This window comes from Sebastes fasciatus, unplaced genomic scaffold (assembly GCF_043250625.1).
Source record: "Sebastes fasciatus isolate fSebFas1 unplaced genomic scaffold, fSebFas1.pri Scaffold_36, whole genome shotgun sequence".
In the NCBI taxonomy this organism is placed as follows: domain Eukaryota; kingdom Metazoa; phylum Chordata; class Actinopteri; order Perciformes; family Sebastidae; genus Sebastes; species Sebastes fasciatus.
Window position 1 is genome coordinate 20,860 of NW_027428208.1, and position 23,001 is coordinate 43,860.

The 23,001-nt window shown below is 47.9% G+C and overlaps 1 protein-coding gene and 1 long non-coding RNA gene across 2 annotated transcripts; one reads left to right on the top strand and one right to left on the bottom strand.

The window, feature by feature from the left end:
• The first annotated feature begins 2,502 nt into the window (after positions 1 to 2,502).
• LOC141763754 (drebrin-like protein B) lies at positions 2,503 to 22,591 on the top strand. Its single transcript, XM_074628473.1, has 16 exons — positions 2,503 to 2,825; positions 2,924 to 3,283; positions 3,464 to 3,519; positions 14,398 to 14,510; positions 14,646 to 14,720; positions 14,820 to 14,960; positions 15,222 to 15,299; positions 15,403 to 15,485; positions 15,580 to 15,670; positions 15,882 to 15,947; positions 17,739 to 17,835; positions 17,929 to 18,288; positions 18,498 to 18,566; positions 21,522 to 21,598; positions 21,723 to 21,792; positions 21,902 to 22,591. Exons 2-16 carry the CDS (start codon positions 3,201 to 3,203, stop codon positions 22,036 to 22,038), a joined length of 1,596 nt encoding a protein of 531 aa, XP_074484574.1. The 5' UTR covers positions 2,503 to 2,825; positions 2,924 to 3,200; the 3' UTR covers positions 22,039 to 22,591.
• LOC141763755 (uncharacterized) lies at positions 18,012 to 21,599 on the bottom strand. Its single transcript, XR_012593155.1, has 3 exons — positions 21,516 to 21,599; positions 18,232 to 18,560; positions 18,012 to 18,117 (listed from the first exon to the last, which is right to left on the bottom strand). It is a non-coding gene; the product is annotated as an uncharacterized LOC141763755 (long non-coding RNA).
• Positions 22,592 to 23,001: the final 410 nt, after the last annotated feature.

The following is a 23,001-nucleotide window of genomic DNA, read 5'->3' on the forward strand; positions in this document are numbered from 1 at the left end:
ACACTGACCCGGATCAGTTCATCACACTGACCCGGATCAGTTCAACACACTGACCCGGATCAGTTCATCACACTGACCCGGATCAGTTCAACACACTGACCCGGATCAGTTCATCACACTGACCCGGATCAGTTCAACACACTGACGCGGATCAGTTCATCACACTGACCCGGATCAGTTCATCACACTGACCCGGATCAGTTCAACACACTGACGCGGATCAGTTCATCACACTGACCCGGATCAGTTCAACACACTGACCCGGATCAGTTCAACACACTGACGCGGATCAGTTCATCACACTGACCCGGATCAGTTCATCACACTGACCCGGATCAGTCCATCACACTGACCCGGATCAGTCCATCACACTGACCCGGATCAGTTCAACACACTGACCCGGATCAGTTCAACACACTGACCCGGATCAGTCCATCACACTGACGCGGATCAGTTCATCACACTGACCCGGGATCAGTTCATCACACTGACCCGGGATCAGTTCATCACACTGACCCGGATCAGTTCAACACACTGACGCGGATCAGTTCATCACACTGACCCGGATCAGTTCAACACACTGACCCGGGTCAGTTCATCACACTGACCCGGATCAGTTCAACACACTGACCCGGATCAGTTCATCACACTGACCCGGATCAGTTCATCACACTGACCCGGGTCAGTTCATCACACTGACCCGGATCAGTTCAACACACTGACCCGGATCAGTTCATCACACTGACGCGGATCAGTTCAACACACTGACCCGGATCAGTTCAACACACTGACGCGGATCAGTTCAACACACTGACCCGGATCAGTTCATCACACTGACCCGGATCAGTTCAACACACTGACCCGGATCAGTTCATCACACCGACCCGGATCAGTTCAACACACTGACGCGGATCAGTTCAACACACTGACCCGGATCAGTTCAACACACTGACCCGGGATCAGTTCATCACACTGACCCAGGATCAGTCCATCACACTGACCCGGATCAGTTCAACACCCTAACCCCGGGACGAACATGTTGCTGTTTTGAGTCTGTTGATTATAAGAGGCAGTAGAGTAACAGTAGATTAACAGTAGAGTAACAGTAGAGTAACAGTAGAGTAACAGTAGATTAACAGTAGAGTAACAGTAGAGTAACAGTAGAGTAACAGTAGATTAACAGTAGAGTAGCAGTAGAGTAACAGTAGAGTAACAGTAGAGTAACAGTAGAGTAACAGTAGAGTAACAGTAGATTAACAGTAGAGTAACAGTAGAGTAACAGTAGAGTAACAGTAGATTAACAGTAGAGTAACAGTAGATTAACAGTAGAGTAACAGTAGATTAACAGTAGAGTAACAGTAGAGTAACAGTAGAGTAACAGTAGATTAACAGTAGATTAACAGTAGAGTAACAGTAGATTAACAGTAGATTAACAGTAGAGTAACAGTAGAGTAACAGTAGAGTAACAGTAGAGTAGCAGTAGAGTAACAGTAGAGTAACAGTAGATTAACAGTAGAGTAACAGTAGAGTAACAGTAGAGTAGCAGTAGATTAACAGTAGAGTAACAGTAGAGTAACAGTAGAGTAACAGTAGAGTAACAGTAGAGTAGCAGTAGATTAACAGTAGAGTAGCAGTAGAGTAGCAGTAGAGTAACAGTAGATTAACAGTAGAGTAACAGTAGAGTAACAGTAGAGTAGCAGTAGAGTAACAGTAGAGTAACAGTAGAGTAGCAGTAGAGTAACAGTAGAGTAACAGTAGAGTAGCAGTAGAGTAACAGTAGAGTAGCAGTAGAGTAGCAGTAGAGTAACAGTAGAGTAGCAGTAGAGTAACAGTAGAGTAACAGTAGAGTAGCAGTAGAGTAACAGTAGAGTAACAGTAGAGTAGCAGTAGAGTAACAGTAGAGTAACAGTAGATTAACAGTAGAGTAACAGTAGAGTAGCAGTAGAGAAACAGTAGAGTAACAGTAGAGTAGCAGTAGAGTAACAGTAGAGTAGCAGTAGAGTAACAGTAGAGTAACAGTAGAGTAACAGTAGAGTAACAGTAGAGTAGCAGTAGAGTAGCAGTAGAGTAACAGTAGAGTAGCAGTAGAGTAGCAGTAGAGTAACAGTAGAGTAGCAGTAGAGTAACAGTAGAGTAGCAGTAGAGTAACAGTAGATTAACAGTAGAGTAGCAGTAGAGTAACAGTAGAGTAGCAGTAGAGTAACAGTAGAGTAGCAGTAGAGTAGCAGTAGAGTAGCAGTAGAGTAGCAGTAGAGTAACAGTAGAGTAACAGTAGAGTAGCAGTAGAGTAACAGTAGAGTAACAGTAGAGTAACAGTAGAGTAGCAGTAGAGTAACAGTAGAGTAGCAGTAGAGTAACAGTAGAGTAGCAGTAGAGTAACAGTAGATTAACAGTAGAGTAACAGTAGAGTAGCAGTAGAGAAACAGTAGAGTAACAGTAGAGTAGCAGTAGAGTAACAGTAGAGTAGCAGTAGAGTAGCAGTAGAGTAACAGTAGAGTAACAGTAGAGTAGCAGTAGAGTAACAGTAGAGTAGCAGTAGAGTAGCAGTAGAGTAGCAGTAGAGTAACAGTAGAGTAGCAGTAGAGTAACAGTAGAGTAGCAGTAGAGTAGCAGTAGAGTAACAGTAGAGTAGCAGTAGAGTAACAGTAGAGTAACAGTAGAGTAACAGTAGAGTAACAGTAGAGTAGCAGTAGAGTAGCAGTAGAGGAACAGTAGAAACACTCAGTACGTCTCCTCTGGTGGTTGAGGCCTTCAGGATGTCTGATGTTAAAACTCCCCCTAGTGGCCAGATGTGTGTTTTATATTCTGGGTTCACCTGGACTCAGGTGTGTGGAAATAAACTCTGTAAAAGTAAAGTTAGTAAACACATCTAATACAATACATGCAGAGCAATAATAATGTGAATAAATGTATATTTTCTCAGAGGCGAGTCCTTCTGTAAGAATGTAGCTCATCAGGTTTGGATCTTCTAACCCGACTGGTTTGACTGGTTTGACTCATCAGCGTGGAGGAAAGTCAGAGTGTCAGAGTGTCAGAGTGTCAGAGTGTCAGAGGTTCTGCTGTGGAGTAAAGAAGAGTTTATCCGGCTGTGCGGTGATTTCCCAGAGTCAGACCTGTCAGCACGTTGCCAGGTCTCTGAGGCTGTTTGGGTCGACTACTAGCAGCCTGTTTGAACCCTGAATTAAGAAAGCTGGAAGACGATGGCGGTGAATCTGAGTAAGAACGGTGCTGCTCTCATGGACGCTTATAAAGAAGTGGTGGATGGAAAGTTGGCTACAAACTGGTGAGATGTCTCTTATTTACAGAGAATAACATTGTCTTCACTTCCTGGTTGAATGAAATCTGTGATTATCGGTTGACTGAGGTGTTCCAGTAATCACTAATCAATCACTAATCAATCACTTATCAATCACTAAACTATCACTAAACAATCACTAAACTATCACTGCCTCTGTGTTTCCAGGGCATTGTTCACTTATGAAGGGAACACTAATGATATTCGTCTGGCAGCCAAGGGAGGTAAGATCTCATCAATGCGTCATGTACTGCAGTAAAAGTACACAAGTATTCTCAGAGTCATGCAGCAGACTGTCTCCTCTGATGTAGTATTATAGATTACATTAGAGAGGTGATACTGCAGTAGTGGGCAGAGAACCCAGGAATGGGGGGCTGGACTGGGGCGAAGCAGGGAAAACCCAGGTGGACGGCCTGGGGCAGGGCAGAGGCGCAGCAGGGCAACTCAGGTGGACGGCCTGGGGCAGCGCAGACGCGGAGCAGGGCAACTCAGGTGGACGGCCTGGGGCAGCGCAGAGGCGGAGCAGGGCAACTCAGGTGGACGGCCTGGGGCAGGGCAGAGGCGCAGCAGGGCAACTCAGGTGGACGGCCTGGGGCAGCGCAGAAGCGGAGCAGGGCAACTCAGGTGGACGGCCTGGGGCAGCGCAGAGGCGGAGCAGGGCAACTCAGGTGGACGGCCTGGGGCAGCGCAGAGGCGGAGCAGGGCAACTAAGGTGGAGGGCCTGGGGCAGTGCAGAGGCGGAGCAGGTCAACTCAGGTGGACGGCCTGGGGCAGTGCAGAGGCGGAGCAGGGCAACTCAGGTGGAGGGCCTGGGGCAGTGCAGAAGCGGAGCAGGTCAACTCAGGTGGACGGCCTGGGGCATGGCAGATGCGGAGCAGGGAAAACCCAGGTGGACGGGCTGGGGCAGTGCAGATGCGGAGCAGGTCAACTCAGATGGACGGCCTGGGGCAGGGCAGAGGCGGAGCAGGTCAACTCAGGCAGATGGCCCAGGGGCAGTGCAGAAACAGAGCAGGGCAACTCAGGATAGCAGGCTGGAGGACGGAGGATAGCAGGCTGGAGGAGGATAGCAGGCTGGAGGATAGCAGGATGGAGGAGGATAGCAGGCTGGAGGATAGCAGGCTGGAGGAGGATAGCAGGCTGGAGGAGGATAGCAGGCTGGAGGAGGATAGCAGGATGGAGGAGGATAGCAGGCTGGAGGATAGCAGGCTGGAGGAGGATAGCAGGCTGGAGGAGGATAGCAGGCTGGAGGAGGATAGCAGGATGGAGGAGGATAGCAGGCTGGAGGAGGATAGCAGGATGGAGGATAGCAGGCTGGAGGAGGATAGCAGGATGGAGGATAGCAGGCTGGAGGAGGATAGCAGGCTGGAGGAGGATAGCAGGATGGAGGATAGCAGGCTGGAGGATAGCAGGCTGGAGGAGGATAGCAGGATGGAGGAGGATAGCAGGATGGAGGAGGATAGCAGGCTGGAGGAGGATAGCAGGATGGAGGATAGCAGGCTGGAGGAGGATAGCAGGCTGGAGGAGGATAGCAGGATGGAGGATAGCAGGCTGGAGGATAGCAGGCTGGAGGAGGATAGCAGGATGGAGGAGGATAGCAGGCTGGAGGAGGATAGCAGGTTAGGAGGATAGCAGGCTGGAGGATAGCAGGCTGGAGGATAGCAGGCTGGATGAAAGCAGGATGGAGGATGGAGGATAGCAGGCTGGAGGAGGATAGCAGGATGGAGGAGGATAGCAGGTTAGGAGGATAGCAGGCTGGAGGATAGCAGGCTGGAGGAGGATAGCAGGATGGAGGAGGATAGCAGGCTGGAGGATAGCAGGCTGGAGGATAGCAGGCTGGAGGATAGCAGGCTGGAGGAGGATAGCAGGATGGAGGATAGCAGGATGGAGGAGGATAGCAGGCTGGAGGAGGATAGCAGGATGGAGGATAGCAGGATGGAGGAGGATAGCAGGCTGGAGGATAGCAGGCTGGAGGATAGCAGGCTGGAGGATAGCAGGATGGAGGAGGATAGCAGGCTGGAGGAGGATAGCAGGATGGAGGATAGCAGGCTGGAGGATAGCAGGCTGGAGGATAGCAGGATGGAGGAGGATAGCAGGCTGGAGGAGGATAGCAGGCTGGAGGATAGCAGGCTGGAGGATAGCAGGATGGAGGAGGATAGCAGGATGGAGGATAGCAGGCTGGAGGAGGATAGCAGGATGGAGGATAGCAGGCTGGACGAAAGCAGGATGGAGGATGGAGGATAGCAGGCTGGAGGATAGCAGGATGGAGGAGGATAGCAGGCTGGAGGAGGATAGCAGGCTGGAGGATAGCAGGCTGGAGGATAGCAGGATGGAGGAGGATAGCAGGCTGGAGGAGGATAGCAGGATGGAGGATAGCAGGATGGAGGATAGCAGGATAGAGGATAGCAGGCTGGAGGATGGAGGATAGCAGGCTGGAGGATAGCAGGATGGAGGATAGCAGGCTGGAGGATAGCAGGGTGGAGGATAGCAGGCTGGAGGATAGCAGGATGGAGGATAGCAGGCTGGAGGATGGAGGATAGCAGGCTGGAGGATAGCAGGATGGAGGATAGCAGGATGGAGGATAGCAGGCTGGACGATAGCAGGATGGAGGATAGCAGGATGGAGGATAGCAGGCTGGAGGATGGAGGATAGCAGGATGGAGGATAGCAGGATGGAGGATAGCAGGATGGAGGATAGCAGGCTGGAGGATGGAGGATAGCAGGATGGAGGATAGCAGGATGGAGGATAGCAGGATGGAGGATAGCAGGCTGGAGGATGGAGGATAGCAGGCTGGAGGATAGCAGGATGGAGGATAGCAGGATGGAGGATAGCAGGATGGAGGATGGAGGATAGCAGGCTGGAGGATAGCAGGCTGGATGATAGCAGGATGGAGGATAGCAGGATGGAGGATGGAGGATGGAGGATAGCAGGCTGGAGGATAGCAGGCTGGACGATAGCAGGATGGAGGATGGAGGATAGCAGATGTGGAGGATAGCAGGCTGGAGGATAGCAGATGTGGAGGATAGCAGATGTGGAGGATAGCAGGCTGGAGGATAGCAGGATGGAGGATAGCAGATGTGGAAGATAGCAGGCTGGAGGATAGCAGGATGGAGGATAGCAGATGTGGAAGATAGCAGGCTGGAGGATAGCAGATGTGGAGGATAGCAGATGTGGAGGATAGCAGGCTGGAGGATAGCAGGATGGAGGATAGCAGATGTGGAGGATAGCAGGCTGGAGGATAGAAGATGTGGAGGATAGCAGGCTGGAGGATAGCAGATGTGGAGGATAGCAGATGTGGAAGATAGCAGGCTGGAGGATAGCAGATGTGGAGGATAGCAGATGTGGAAGATAGCAGGCTGGAGGATAGCAGATGTGGAGGATAGCAGGCTGGAGGATAGAAGATGTGGAGGATAGCAGGCTGGAGGATAGCAGATGTGGAGGATAGCAGATGTGGAAGATAGCAGGCTGGAGGATAGCAGATGTGGAGGATAGCAGATGTGGAAGATAGCAGGCTGGAGGATAGCAGATGTGGAGGATAGCAGATGTGGAAGATAGCAGGCTGGAGGATAGCAGATGTGGAGGATAGCAGATGTGGAAGATAGCAGGCTGGAGGATAGCAGGCTGGAGGATAGCAGGATGGAGGATGGAGGTTAGCAAATGTGGAGGATAGCAGGATGGAGGATAGCAGATGTGGAGATAGCAGGAAGGAGGATAGCAGATGTGGAGGATAGCAGATGTGGAGGATAGCAGGCTGGAGGATAGCAGGATGGAGGATAGCAGATGTGGAGGATAGCAGATGTGGAGGATAGAAGATGTGGAGGATAGCAGGCTGGAGGATAGCAGGCTGGAGGATAGCAGGATGGAGGATGGAGGATAGCAAATGTGGAGGATAGCAGGATGGAGGATAGCAGATGTGGAGGATAGCAGATGTGGAGGATAGCAGATGTGGAGGATAGCAGATGTGGAGGATAGCAGGCTGGAGGATAGCAGGATGGAGGATAGCAGGCTGGAGGATAGCAGATGTGGAGGATAGCAGATGTGGAGGATAGCAGGCTGGAGGATAGCAGGCTGGAGGATAGCAGGCTGGAGGATAGCAGATGTGGAGGATAGCAGATGTGGAGGATAGCAGGCTGGAGGATAGCAGGCTGGAGGATAGCAGATGTGGAGGATAGCAGATGTGGAGGATAGCAGGCTGGAGGATAGCAGGCTGGAGGATAGCAGATGTGGAGGATAGAAGATGTGGAGGATAGCAGGCTGGAGGATAGCAGGCTGGAGGATAGCAGATGTGGAGGATAGCAGATGTGGAGGATAGCAGGCTGGAGGATAGCAGGCTGGAGGATAGCAGGCTGGAGGATAGCAGATGTGGAGGATAGCAGGCTGAAGGATGGCAGGATGGAGGATAGCAGGCTGGAGGATAGCAGGCTGGAGGATAGCAGGCTGGAGGATAGCAGATGTGGAGGATAGCAGGCTGGAGGATAGCAGATGTGGAGGATAGCAGGCTGGAGGATAGCAGATGTGGAGGATAGCAGATGTGGAGGATAGCAGGCTGGAGGATGGAGGATAGCAGATGTGGAGGATAGCAGGCTGGAGGATGGAGGATAGCAGATGTGGAGGATAGCAGATGTGGAGGATAGCAGGCTGGAGGATGGAGGATAGCAGATGTGGAGGATAGCAGATGTGGAGGATAGCAGGCTGGAGGATGGAGGATAGCAGATGTGGAGGATAGCAGGCTGGAGGATGGAGGATAGCAGATGTGGAGGATAGCAGATGTGGAGGATAGCAGGCTGGAGAATAGCAGATGTGGAGGATGGCAGATGTGGAGGATAGCAGGATGGAGGATAACAGATGTGGAGGATAGCAGATGTGGAGGATAGCAGATGTGGAGGATAGCAGGCTGGAGGATAGCAGATGTGGAGGATAGCAGGATGGAGGATAGCAGATGTGGAGGATAGCAGATGTTGAGGATAGCAGGATGGAGGATAGCAGATGTGGAGGATAGCAGATGTTGAGGATAGCAGGCTGGAGGATAGCAGGCTGGAGGATAGCAGATGTGGAGGATAGCAGATGTGGAGGATAGCAGGCTGGAGGATAGCAGGCTGGAGGATAGCAGGCTGGAGGATAGCAGATGTGGAGGATAGCAGGCTGAAGGATAGCAGGATGGAGGATAGCAGATGTGGAGGATAGCAGGCTGGAGGATAGCAGGCTGGAGGATAGCAGATGTGGAGGATAGCAGGATGGAGGATAGCAGATGTGGAGGATAGCAGATGTGGAGGATAGCAGATGTGGAGGATAGCAGGCTGGAGGATAGCAGATGTGGAGGATAGCAGGATGGAGGATAGCAGATGTGGAGGATAGCAGATGTTGAGGATAGCAGGATGGAGGATAGCAGATGTGGAGGATAGCAGATGTGGAGGATAGCAGGATGGAGGATAGCAGGATGGAGGATAGCAGATGTGGAGGATAGCAGATGTGGAGGATAGCAGATGTGGAAGCAGGTCAGGAGCTCACATACAGATGTGCAGTAAAGTATCTCCTGTGACTGATGTATTATTATAGATTTTATTAGAGGGTTCACGGTAAGCGTATTGCCTCATTTCCGGTTGCCTCATTTCCGGTTGCCTGTCTTTCTGTGTGCTGCTGTGTTCTGTAGCTGCTCTAGCACATCCAGGGCAATATAGTTATATACTCTTCATTACAGCGGATAATTACCCGCTACATTTATATCTACACTAGTTCTGCTTAAGCACTCACACCTCACTCCTCTTTAGAGACTTAACCACACATTTTCAGCTCGGCTAACGCTAGCTGGGCTATCGTACCGTAGCATAACAGTAGCTTAGCAGTAGCTTAGCCGTTAGCGATGGCTTCTCCTCTCCCCTGCTCTCCTGTTCTCTCTCCTTCTCCTGTTCTCTCTCCTTCTCCTGCTCTCCCCTGCTCTGTGTGTCTTATGTTTAGTTATTCCTCTGCCTCCTTTAGAGCTAATGGTACATGTATTAGGTGTAGTGCATTCGCTGCATTGGAGGCGAGGGTTAGCGAGTTAGAAGCCCGGTTCTGCACTTTAGCTTTAGCTTCTTCTGTAGTTAGCCAGCCCCTAGCCGGTGCAGACCGGCCAAGCTTAGCTTCTGCTAGCCGTCCCCCGGCAACCCCCGAGCAGCCGGGAGGCTGGGTGACTGTCCGAAGGAAGCATAGTCGTACCCTGAAGCCCACGGTTAACCACCAACCACTTCACGTTTCTAACAGATATTCCTCACTCAGCGACACACCCGCTGAGAAACCAACTCTGGTTATCGGCAGCTCCATTTTGCGAAACGTGAAGTTAGCGAAGTCAGCTGCCATAGTTAATTGCATCCCGGGGGCCAGAGCGGGCGACATTGAATCCGTTTTGAAACTGCTGGCTAAGGATAAACGTAAATACAGTAAGATTGTTATTCACGTCGGCGGTAATGACACCCGGTTACGTCGATCGGAGGTCACTAAAGTTAATGTCCAATCGGTGTGTGCATATGCAAAAACAATGTCGGACTCCGTAGTTTTCTCTGGTCCCCTCCCCAACCTGACCAGTGACGACATGTATAGCCGCATGAAGTCATTCCACAGCTGGCTGTCGAGGTGGTGTCCAGCAAACGATGTGGGCTTCATTGACAATTGGAACCCTTTCTGGGGAATTCCTGGCCTGATTAGGAGAGACGGCATTCATCCAACTTTGGATGGTGCGGCTCTCTTATCCAGAAATCTGACCAAGATTGTTGGTGGAACAAATCCATGACAAACCAGGGGTCATTCCAGGACGCAGAGCTGTAGTCTTACACACTTCTCTGCGCTTCCATTAGAGCAGTTACCCACCCATAGCTTAACCCCAAACCTCACTGAGACTGTGTCTGCCCCACCTAAATTAATTAAATCAAAAGTAAACAGAAGAGGAGCTAAACATAATAATCTAATAAAATCTAACACTAGCACTGCAATAAAGCAACAAAACAGGAGAATTAAATGTGGACTCTTAAATATCAGATCTCTGTCATCTAAAGCTCTACTAGTAAATGATTTAATATCAGATAATCACATTGATTTATTTTGTCTTACCGAAACCTGGCTGTGTCAGGAAGAATATGTCAGCCTAAACGAATCCACTCCCCCGAGTCATATTAATACTCACATTCCTCGAGACACCGGCCGAGGAGGTGGAGTTGCAGCCATCTTCGACTCAAGCCTATTAATAAACCCTAAAACTAAACTAAATTATAACTCATTTGAAAGCCTTGTTCTTAGTCTTTCACACCCAACCTGGAAAACACTACAGCCAATTCTCTTTGTTATAGTGTACCGCGCTCCAGGCCCATATTCTGAATTTCTATCTGAATTCTCAGAGTTTCTATCAAGCTTAGTCCTGAAAACAGATAAAGTCATTATAGTAGGTGATTTTAATATTCATGTGGACGTTGATAATGATAGCTTCAGTACTGCGTTTATCTCTTTATTAGATTCAATTGGTTTCTCGCAGAACGTGCATAAACCCACTCACCGCTTTAACCACACCCTCGACCTTGTTATGTCATATGGCGTTGAAATTGAACATTTAATTGTTTTTCCACAGAACTCTCTTTTATCAGACCATTATTTAATCACTTTTGAATTCTTATTACTAGACTATACACCATCAGATAAAAGTGTGTACACTAGATGTCTATCCGATAGTGTTGTAGCTAAATTTAAGGAAGCGATTCCATCAGCATTAAATTCAATACCATGTCTCAATATAACAGAGGACTCGTATGTTAATTTTAGCCCTACCCAAATTGATCATCTTGTAGATAGTGCTACAGACTCACTGCGAGTCACACTTGATTCTGTTGCCCCTCTAAAAAAGAAGTTAGTAAAACAAAGGAAGTCAGCTCCATGGTATAACCCTCAAACACGCAAATTAAAGCAAGCATCGAGGAAACTGGAAAGGATATGGCGTTCCACCAAACAGGAAGAATCTCATTTAGTCTGGCAAGATAGTCTTAAAACATATAGGAAGGCTCTCTGTGATGCCAGAGCAGCCCATTACTCATCATTAATAGAGAAAAATAAGAACAACCCCAGGTTTCTATTCAACACTGTAGCCAGGCTGACAGAAAGTCACAGCTCTATTGAGCCATGTATTCCTACAACCCTCAGTAGTAGTGACTTCATGAGTTTCTTTAATGATAAAATCATAACTATTAGAGACAAAATTAATCACCTCCTACCGTCAACTGGTACCAATTTATCCTCAAACTTAGGAACCTTAGAAACAGCTGTACAACCTGATATATATTTAGACTGCTTTTCTCCTATCGATCTCCACAAATTAACCTCACTGATCTCCTCATCTAAATCATCTACCTGTCTCCTAGACCCTATTCCAACTAGACTGCTTAAAGAAGTTTTACCTCTAGTTAGCACCTCTTTACTGGATATGATCAATGTGTCTCTACTAACAGGCTATGTACCACAGTCCTTTAAAGTAGCTGTAATTAAACATCTTCTTAAAAAACCCACTCTTGATCCAGAGGTCCTAGCCAACTATAGACCTATATCTAACCTTCCCTTTACCTCCAAAATACTGGAGAAAGTAGTTGCCAGTCAGCTGTGTGACTTTCTACAGAACAATCATTTATTCGAAGATTATCAGTCAGGATTTAGAGTGCACCATAGCACAGAGACAGCACTAGTGAAAATTACAAATGACCTTCTAATGGCATCGGACAAAGGACTTGTCTCTGTACTTGTCTTGCTAGATCTCAGTGCTGCTTTCGACACCATTGACCATGACATCCTATTACAGAGACTGGAACATTTAATTGGCATTAAAGGAACTGCACTAAGTTGGTTTAAGTCCTATTTATCAGATCGATCTCAGTTTGTACATATCAACGATGAGTCCTCCATGTACGCCAAAGTTAGTCACGGAGTTCCACAGGGTTCTGTACTTGGACCAATTCTATTTACCTTATATATGCTTCCCTTAGGCAATGTTATTAGAAAACACTCCATAAACTTTCATTGTTATGCAGATGATACTCAATTATATCTATCAATCAAGCCAGACGAAACAAACCAGTTAACTAAACTTCAAGCATGCCTTAAGGACATAAAAACCTGGATGACCTGCAATTTCCTGATGTTAAACTCAGACAAAACTGAAGTTATTGTACTAGGCCCTGAGCACCTCCGAAACAAATTATCTAATGATATAGTTACTTTAGATGGCATTGCCCTGGCCTCCAGCACCACCGTAAGGAATCTGGGAGTTGTCTTCGACCAGGATATGTCCTTTAACTCTCACATAAAACAAACCTCACGGACTGCCTTCTTTCATCTACGTAACATTGTGAAGATCAGGCACATCCTGTGTCAAAATGATGCAGAAAAATTAGTCCATGCATTTGTTACCTCTAGACTCGATTACTGCAATTCCTTATTATCAGGCTGCTCCAATAAGTCTCTTAAGACTCTCCAGTTGATCCAGAATGCTGCAGCACGTGTACTGACTAGAACTAGAAAAAGAGATCATATTACGCCTGTATTAGCTTCTCTGCACTGGCTGCCTGTAAAATCCAGAATAGATTTTAAAATCATCCTCCTCACCTACAAAGCGCTAAACGGTCAGGCCCCATCATATCTTAAAGAGCTCATAGTACCCTACTACCCCACTAGAGCACTGCGCTCACAGAATGCAGGGTTACTTGAGGTTCCTAGAGTCTCCAAACGTAGAATGGGAGCCAGAGCCTTCAGCTATCAAGCTCCTCTTCTCTGGAACCAGCTCCCAGTTTCAGTCCGGGAGGCAGACACCGTCTCTACATTTAAGAGTAGGCTAAAGACTTTCCTCTTTGATAACGCTTATACTTAAGCTGCTATAGGCATAGACTGCCGGGGGACTTCCTATGACACACTGTCATAAGGAACTTCCTATGACACACTGAGCTCCCCTCTCCTTCTGTATATACTCATGTCCCATGTCCATGTTGTTACTAACTTCATTCCTTCCCGGGAGTCCTTGTGCCTCCTTGTCTCGCAGCTAACCGTGGAGCGGGGTCACACCTGGAGTGAGGTCATACCTGGAGCGGGATCACACCAGGGAGCGAGGTTATACCTGGAGCATGGGTACACTTGGAGCAGGGTTTCACCTGGATCTTGGTGGTCTCCGGTATTGTGGCTGCATCTGCTGCCGCGTCGGTGCCTGCTTGACACCAACTGCTACCATCCCTAATTAACTACGTCTGTACGAGGGACTACCAATGCTAACGAGGGATTTCCAACACCTAATGACAATGTGGCAGCCTGGAGAATAACACTTCTCAATCACTGCCAAAGACATCAAGAGCTCCCAGCAAGCATGCTGATGCTGCAGGAACCAACGCACGGGCATCGATCGCAGGGACGTCCCACACCAATACACATGGACGTACTGAGGAGAGATGCTGGACAGTGCTGGCTTTCCGATAGTTGTATTATCACTCTTTCCATCCACCACTATTGGTTTTGTGTTATCAGCCCTACTTGTATTAGTTATTACAGCGGCTAGACTGCTATTGTGGCTGCTTCTATATCTCTCTCTCTCTATCTCTCTCTCTCTCTCTCACTCTATCTATCTGTCCCCCCAGCCGGTCTCGGCAGATGGCCGCCCGCCCTGCGCCCGGTTCTGCTCCAGGTTTCTTCCCAGTAATCGGGGAGTTGTTCCTGGCCTCAGTGCGCTTGGTGGATCCTGTTGGGTCTCTAAACTCTGGTGTACGGTCATAGACCTGCTCTACATATAAAGCGTCTTGAGATAACTTCTGTTGTGATTTGACGCTATACAAAAATAAATTGATTTGATTTGATTTGATACTGCAGTAAAAGTATTCTCAGAGTCCTGCAGTAGAACTTTACTCTACATACGTCAGCTAGTTTAGTCCAGTGGGTCCCAACCTAGGGGTCGGGCCCCTGCAGAGGGTCACCAGATAAATCTGAGGGGTCCTGAGAGGAGTAGAGTAAATGTACTCAGTTACTTTAACTTTAACTGATTATTAAAATGAATCACAGCTAAAATTACATCATCAGGACGTGTGCGCATGTGCGTGTGCGTGTGCGTGTGTGTGTAGACGGTGGACTAGAGGAGATGGTGGAGGAGCTGAACAGCGGGAAGGTGATGTACGCTTTCTGTCGGGTTCAGGACCCAAACTCTGGTCTGCCCAAATACGTCCTCATCAACTGGGTGAGACACACAATATACACACAGAATATTAATATATGAATATAAACACAGAACATACAGATAGCCTCGGCTCAGTTCCTTGGGTTCATGTGTGTGTGCGTGTGTGTGTGTGTGTGTGTGTGTGCGTGTGGACAGACAGGTGAAGGTGTGAAGGACTGGAGAAAAGGAATATGTGCCAACCATGTGAGCTCGATGGGCAGCTTCCTGAAGGTGAGTCTCGCTGGGATATATATATATATATATATATATAAAATCAAATCTACCATCTATAAACACACGTGATGAACGGTAACGTGAGTCTGATCTCAGGGAGCTCATGTGACCATCAACGCCCGCGGAGACGATGACGTGGAACCAGAGACCGTCCTGCAGAAAGTGGCCAAAGCCTCCGGAGCCAATTTCAACTTCCACAAACAAACACAATACAGAGACGCTTCCAGAGGACCCGTGGTGAGACACCTATATATATATTTATATATTTATATATTTATATTGGGTGGAGCCGGGTTGGGTGGAGCCGGGGTGGGTGGAGCCGGGCTGGAGCCGGGGTGGGTGGAGCCGGGTTGGGTGGAGATGGGGTGGGTGGAGCTGGTGCCGGGGTGGAGACGGGGTGGAGACGGGGTGGAGCCGGGGTGGAGACGGGGTGGAGACGTGGTGGTCCAGAGTTCTAAGACATGAGTTTGTTTTAACGGGGAACTTGTTCTCCGACAGGGTTCTGTGTACCGGAAGGTCAACGCCGTGGAGGAAATCCAACAAACCAAAAAGGACGACTTCTGGATCCAAACTCAGGTTTCTCTTCAGATTCATCTTTATCTTTATTTATTTATCTATCCAGTTTATAAACTGTAGTTTCATCAGATTTAATAATAATAATATGACTCTTCTTCTCCAGAGGGACGAAGACACTCGTCAACGGGAAGAGAAGAAAAGAGCGGAGCAGGAGAGAGAAACACTGGAGAGGGAGAGGAGGGAGATGTCAGTCAAACACAAACACAACAACAACAACAACAACAACAACAACACACACAAACAGCCACTGATTGGTGCTTTCTGTGTTTGTGTATTTCAGGATTTATCAGCAGAGGGAGGAAGAGGAAGGAGAGAGGAAGCAGCAGCGACAGAGGGAGGAAGAGGAAGGAGAGAGGAAGCAGCAGCGACCGGTGAGGAAAAGATAATTCTGGTTTATTATCACTAACAACACACAAATGTTAAAAGAGATGAATATCATGTCGAGAGAGATGAAGGCCAAATCAGAAAAAAAACAAGTTGTTTTAAACTGTTTAGTAAAAGATATAAATAAAAATATAGAATATAATAAATACATAATAAAAAGATATGAATATAAAAGCGATAACGTGACGTGTCTGTTAGAACCAACAGGAGAACGGAAACAAGAGGTACGGCATCAACTCCGCTGCGTCTGTGCAGAAAGCTAACGTGAGTATGAGAAGATATTATTATAATAATATATAATATATGTAATATATATTATTATTATATATATATATATATTATATATATTATAATAATTTATAATATTATTATAGTATATTATAATATAAATGATATTAATATGTACAGGAGCTACTGGATTAAGAAGAGTATAAGATTTATTCTCCTGGATAATGAAATGATCACAACTAAATACTACAATACCCATGAGTCTCAGCGGCGGCCCACATTCAGAGACTCAATGGGTCTTTCCCATTAGTGCTTTTATACGGCTTGACTCCTCGACTCCTCGGCTCCTCGACTCCTCGACTCCTCGACTCCTCGACTCGCGTCTTAGTCCCGCCCCCGGGAGATGCGAGCGGAGGAGGCGAGGAAACGACTCGAGGAGAGAGGAAACGAGTAAATATGTTTTTAGAGACATGAGACGTCGTTTCCTCTGAAGGAGTCCGACTCTGAGAGGGGTTTATAAAAGCTGACAATGAACAGATTTAAAATAACTTTCTTCATTTATTAGAAAGAGTTTTCTTTTGATGATCTGTTATTTCACTCATTCACTTTTATTAAGTATCCAGTTAAAGTCAGAGAGAGAAGGAGGGTCTGTCTTTTATACCTTTTACATCATTTATCATCATTTCCATTCAGTCACATGAGAAGCTGATAATTCCTGAACGTGGGTTTGATATGAGTTACATCATTTCACTTTCCCCTCAAACATTCAGACTAATACAGAACTTCTACTGTCAGAATATCAATAACTACAGACACTAATACTGAATACATAATATAAAGATATTGTGCCAGTAGAGATGGTTCCTGGTCCTCTAAGCAGGACTCAGTCCACAGTAGAGATGGTTCCTGGTCCTCTAAGCAGGACTCAGTCCACAGTAGAGATGGTTCCTGGTCCTCTAAGCAGGACTCAGTCCACAGTAGAGATGGTTCCTGGTCCTCTAAGCAGGACTCAGTCCACAGTAGAGATGGTTCCTGGTCCTCTAAGCAGGACTCAGTCCACAGTAGAGATGGTTCTGGTCCTCTAAGCAGGACTCAGTCCACAGTAGAGATGGTTCCTGGTCCTCTAAGCAGGACTCAGTCCACAGTAGAGATGGTTCCTGGTTCTCTAAGCAGGACTCAGTCCACAGTAGAGATGGTTCCTGGTCCTCTAAGCAGGACTCAGTCCACAGTAGAAATACAGACTGCAGCTGTTATTCATGTGCAGGTGTTTGTTAAACAGGTAACAGGCTACAGAGAGGAAACACTGCTGCTCTGATAACTCTGTTTCTTTATTACTATTAGATCAGTTCAGACATAAACAGCTGTTGAAGCCAACTGACAGCTGATCCAGCTGTTATCAGCTGCTGCTGTCATCAGAAACGGACGTCGCTTCACGTGACGCTTCAGAGGAAACGACATCTCATGTCTCTAAAAACATATTTACTCGTTTCCTCTCTCCTCGAGTCTTTTCCTCGCCTCCTCCGCTCGCATCTCCCGGGGGCGGGACTAAGACGCGAGTCGAGGAGTCGAGGAGCCGAGGAGTCGAGGAGTCAAGCCGTATAAAAGCACTAATGGGAAAGACCCTAAGACGCAAGGAAAAGACGCAAGTGAGGGAAACAGGGATGCAATTAAGAGCTTTGGAACGCAGCCAGGGAGTGTCTAATGACAGAGAAGAGTTGCATTATGGGAAATGTAGGCGCCTCATTTTTTTTTTTAATAGTTTGACTCATACCAGGGACTAAATGTTGCTGCTGTGATACGTCTTTAAGCTCTCGCTGTTGTTCACAGGAGGCAAGGTCACTGATCTCTCAGAGGTCATTTAACCCCAGAGACGTCTTCAAGCAGAAGGAGCAAAGCTTCCAGTCTCCTGCTGCATCCAGACCTGGTAAACAAACAAACAAACAAACAAACAAACAAACAAGTAAATAAATAACACCTGATAATGACACAATATTCATGTTGTCACTCTGCGTCTCAGGGAAGCTGCGGAGTCCATTTTTATCTCAGAAGTCCTTCGAGAGAGAAACTCCGCCGAAGCCTCAGTACTCACCTGCTCCAGCTGTGATCTCACCTGTCTCACCTGGGCTGTCTCACTCACCTGCTCCAGCTGTGATCTCACCTGTCTCACCTGGGCTGTCTCACTCACCTGCTCCAGCTGTGGTCTCACCTGTCTCACCTGGGCTGTCTCACTCACCTGCTCCAGCTGTGGTCTCACCTGTCTCACCTGGGCTGTCTCACTCACCTGCTCCAGCTGTGGTCTCACCTGTCTCACCTGTCTCACCTGTCTCACCTGGGCTGTCTCACTCACCTGCTCCAGGCTCACCTGTTCCAGCTGCAGGTCAGACACACAGCTAATAAACAGTCAGTGAATGATGAGCTCCAGGTGATCACTGACATCCATGTACAGAATATATATACCACTCTGAATCATTCACACATCCCAGACATGGGTTTGACTAAAGTCCTGTGAGTGTTGATGAGTTCTTCTTTAAGACGTGTTTCATGTAATCATCTTTGTAAAGATCTAAATGTCTCTCTGGTCCTCAGAGAACACGTACCCAGAGGAGGAAGAGGAGGAGTGGTCCGATGAGTTTGAAGACGATGAAGGTGCTCCAGGTACGACGCCTTCTCTTAGACAAAAATATCAATGAGCACTTTTATACTTTTATACTTTTATACTTTTATACTTTTACTGCCGTCACTAAAATTACTTTAAGATTTTACATGAAGAACCTTTAACAAAAGATGAAACCGTCTAAAACACCTGCGTTACGACTGGGAAGAAAAAGAAAGGCACAACTCGAAACAGGACAGGTGCACAGTCAGATACAGGTGAGCGGTCAGATACAGGTGACCAGTCAGATACAGGTGAACAGTCAGGTACAGGTGAACAGTCAGGTACAGGTGAGCAGTCAGATACAGGTGAGCAGTCAGGTACAGGTGAACAGTCAGGTACAGGTGAACAGTCAGATACAGGTGAGCAGTCAGGTACAGGTGAGCGGTCAGATACAGGTGACCAGTCAGATACAGGTGAACAGTCAGGTACAGGTGAACAGTCAGGTACAGGTGAGCAGTCAGATACAGGTGAGCAGTCAGGTACAGGTGAACAGTTAGGTACAGGTGAGCAGTCAGATACAGGTGAGCAGTCAGGTACAGGTGAACAGTCAGGTACAGGTGAACAGTCAGATACAGGTGAACAGTCAGGTACAGGTGAGCAGTCAGATACAGGTGAGCGGTCAGATACAGGTGAGCGGTCAGGTACAGGTGAACGGTCAGGTACAGGTGAGCAGTCAGATAAAGGTGAACAGTCAGATACAGTTGAGCAGTCAGATACAGGTGAGCAGTCAGGTACAGGTGAACAGTCAGGTACAGGTGAGCAGTCAGGTACAGGTGAGCAGTCAGGTACAGGTGAACGGTCAGGTACAGGTGAGCAGTCAGATAAAGGTGAACAGTCAGATACAGTTGAGCAGTCAGATACAGGTGAGCAGTCAGGTACAGGTGAACAGTCAGGTACAGGTGAGCAGTCAGGTACAGGTGAACAGTCAGGTACAGGTGAACAGTCAGATACAGGTGAGCCGTCAGGTACAGGTGAACAGTCAGGTACAGGTGAACAGTCAGGTACAGGTGAACAGTCAGATACAGGTGAGCCGTCAGGTACAGGTGAACAGTCAGGTACAGGTGAACAGTCAGGTACAGGTGAGCAGTCAGATACAGGTGAATAGTCAGGTACAGGTGAGCAGTCAGATACAGGTGAACAGTCAGGTACAGGTGAGCAGTCAGGTACAGGTGAGCAGTCAGGTACAGGTGAACAGTCAGGTACAGGTGAGCAGTCAGATACAGGTGAACAGTCAGGTACAGGTGAACAGTCAGATACAGGTGAACAGTCAGGTACAGGTGAGCAGTCAGGTACAGGTGAGCAGTCAGGTACAGGTGAACAGTCAGGTACAGGTGAGCAGTCAGGTACAGGTGAACAGTCAGATACAGGTGAGCAGTCAGGTACAGGTGAGCGGTCAGATACAGGTGACCAGTCAGATACAGGTGAACAGTCAGGTACAGGTGAACAGTCAGGTACAGGTGAGCAGTCAGATACAGGTGAGCAGTCAGGTACAGGTGAACAGTTAGGTACAGGTGAGCAGTCAGATACAGGTGAGCAGTCAGGTACAGGTGAACAGTCAGGTACAGGTGAACAGTCAGATACAGGTGAACAGTCAGGTACAGGTGAGCAGTCAGATACAGGTGAGCGGTCAGATACAGGTGAGCGGTCAGGTACAGGTGAACGGTCAGGTACAGGTGAGCAGTCAGATAAAGGTGAACAGTCAGATACAGTTGAGCAGTCAGATACAGGTGAGCAGTCAGGTACAGGTGAACAGTCAGGTACAGGTGAGCAGTCAGGTACAGGTGAGCAGTCAGGTACAGGTGAACGGTCAGGTACAGGTGAGCAGTCAGATAAAGGTGAACAGTCAGATACAGTTGAGCAGTCAGATACAGGTGAGCAGTCAGGTACAGGTGAACAGTCAGGTACAGGTGAGCAGTCAGGTACAGGTGAACAGTCAGGTACAGGTGAACAGTCAGATACAGGTGAGCCGTCAGGTACAGGTGAACAGTCAGGTACAGGTGAACAGTCAGGTACAGGTGAACAGTCAGATACAGGTGAGCCGTCAGGTACAGGTGAACAGTCAGGTACAGGTGAACAGTCAGGTACAGGTGAGCAGTCAGATACAGGTGAATAGTCAGGTACAGGTGAGCAGTCAGATACAGGTGAACAGTCAGGTACAGGTGAGCAGTCAGGTACAGGTGAGCAGTCAGGTACAGGTGAACAGTCAGGTACAGGTGAGCAGTCAGATACAGGTGAACAGTCAGGTACAGGTGAACAGTCAGATACAGGTGAACAGTCAGGTACAGGTGAGCAGTCAGGTACAGGTGAGCAGTCAGGTACAGGTGAACAGTCAGGTACAGGTGAGCAGTCAGATAGAGGCAATCAGAGCCGACCAGGGTGAGACAAAAACATGCAGAGTTCAGATAAACCAAGATCACTTACACTGGAACGCTGGACAAGAGAGGTGAGTCAAACTGGGAACAGGTGAGACCAGTAGGGGCGGGGCCAGTAATCACACAGGTAGGAAACCCACAGACTAAACACACTGGGGAGGTGAGGCTAACTGGGAACAGGTGAGACCAGTAGGGGCGGGGCCAGTATCAAGGGCAGGAAGTGAAGTTTCTGAAACGAGAGGAGACGTAAGAAACACAAAATAAAACAGGAAATAACAACTAAAATAACTCCGTAATGAAAATCAGGATTTGTTACATATTTGTTTTATAAAATAGTTCAAAATGAGATCGACCACAACATTAACGTTAAACATGAATACATGAATACATGAATACATGAATAATAATAATAATGATGGTGATGGTGGTGATGGTGATGATGATGATGATGATAATAAGGTAGCGATATTATATAATAGTATGTAGGGGGGATGTTTTTCCAACAACATAGAGGAATATCAGAGCAGTTCTCTGATCACAGTGTTGAGCAGCTTGTGATGTGTTAATGTGTCGGACCTCCAGAGGACCTGTACCAGGCTCCGGATCCCGACGGGACCGTGGAGGACCTGTACGAGAACTTTTACCCAGACCACTTCTCCGTGAGTCCACTTTCTGTTTCACTTTCTACATTCATTTCTTCAGTGTGTTTTAATGTGTTTTCATGTGTTTTCATGTGTTTTAATGTGTTTTAGTGTGTTTTCATGTGTTTTCACGTGTTTTAAGGCTGGAGACGGAGATGTGGACACCAGTGGACCGGGCCTCAGTGCCAGAGCTCTGTACGACTACCAGGCTGGTATGAACACACACACACACACACACACACACACACACACACACACACACACACACACACACACACACAAAGGTTAGTGTATCTTCTCACCATCACTTCTCCTCCACAGCCGACAACACTGAGATCACCTTTGACCCCGGTGACATCGTAACGGGGATAGAGATGTTGGACGAGGGCTGGTGGCGAGGACACGGTCCCAATGGTCACTACGGGATGTTCCCCGCCAACTACGTTGAGCTCCTCTAGAGCTCGTCACTCTCTCCATGTTACCATGCCAACTACATTGAGCTCCTTTAGAGCTCGTCACTCTCCCCATGTTACCATGCCAACTACGTTGAGCTCCTCTAGAGCTCGTCACTCTCCCCATGTTACCATGCCAACTACGTTGAGCTCCTCTAGAGCTCGTCACTCTCCCCATGTTACCATGCCAACTACGTTGAGCTCCTCTAGAGCTCATCACTCTCTCCCCATGTTACCATGCCAACTACGTTGAGCTCCTCTAGAGCTCGTCACTCTCTCTCCGTGTTACCATGCCAACTACGTTGAGCTCCTCTAGAGCTCGTCACTCTCTCCATGTTACCATGCCAACTACGTTGAGCTCCTCTAGAGCTCGTCACTCTCTCTCCGTGTTACCATGCCAACTACGTTGAGCTCCTCTAGAGCTCATCACTCTCTCCCCATGTTACCATGCCAACTACGTTGAGCTCCTCTAGAGCTCGTCACTCTCCCCATGTTACCATGCCAACTACGTTGAGCTCCTCTAGAGCTCATCACTCTCTCCCCATGTTACCATGCCAACTACGTTGAGCTCCTCTAGAGCTCGTCACTCTCTCCGTGTTACCATGCCAACTACGTTGAGCTCCTCTAGAGCTCGTCACTCTCTCCCCATGTTACCATGCCAACTACGTTGAGCTCCTCTAGAGCTCGTCACTCTCTCCATGTTACCATGCCAACTACGTTGAGCTCCTCTAGAGCTCGATACTCTCTCCGTGTTACCATGCCAACTACGTTGAGCTCCTCTAGAGCTCGTCACTCTCTCCATGTTACCATGCCAACTACGTTGAGCTCCTCTAGAGCTCGATACTCTCTCCATGTTACCATGCCAACTACGTTGAGCTCCTCTAGAGCTCGATACTCTCTCCATGTTACCATGCCAACTACATTGAGCTCCTCTAGAGCTCATCACTCTCTCTCCGTGTTACCACACCA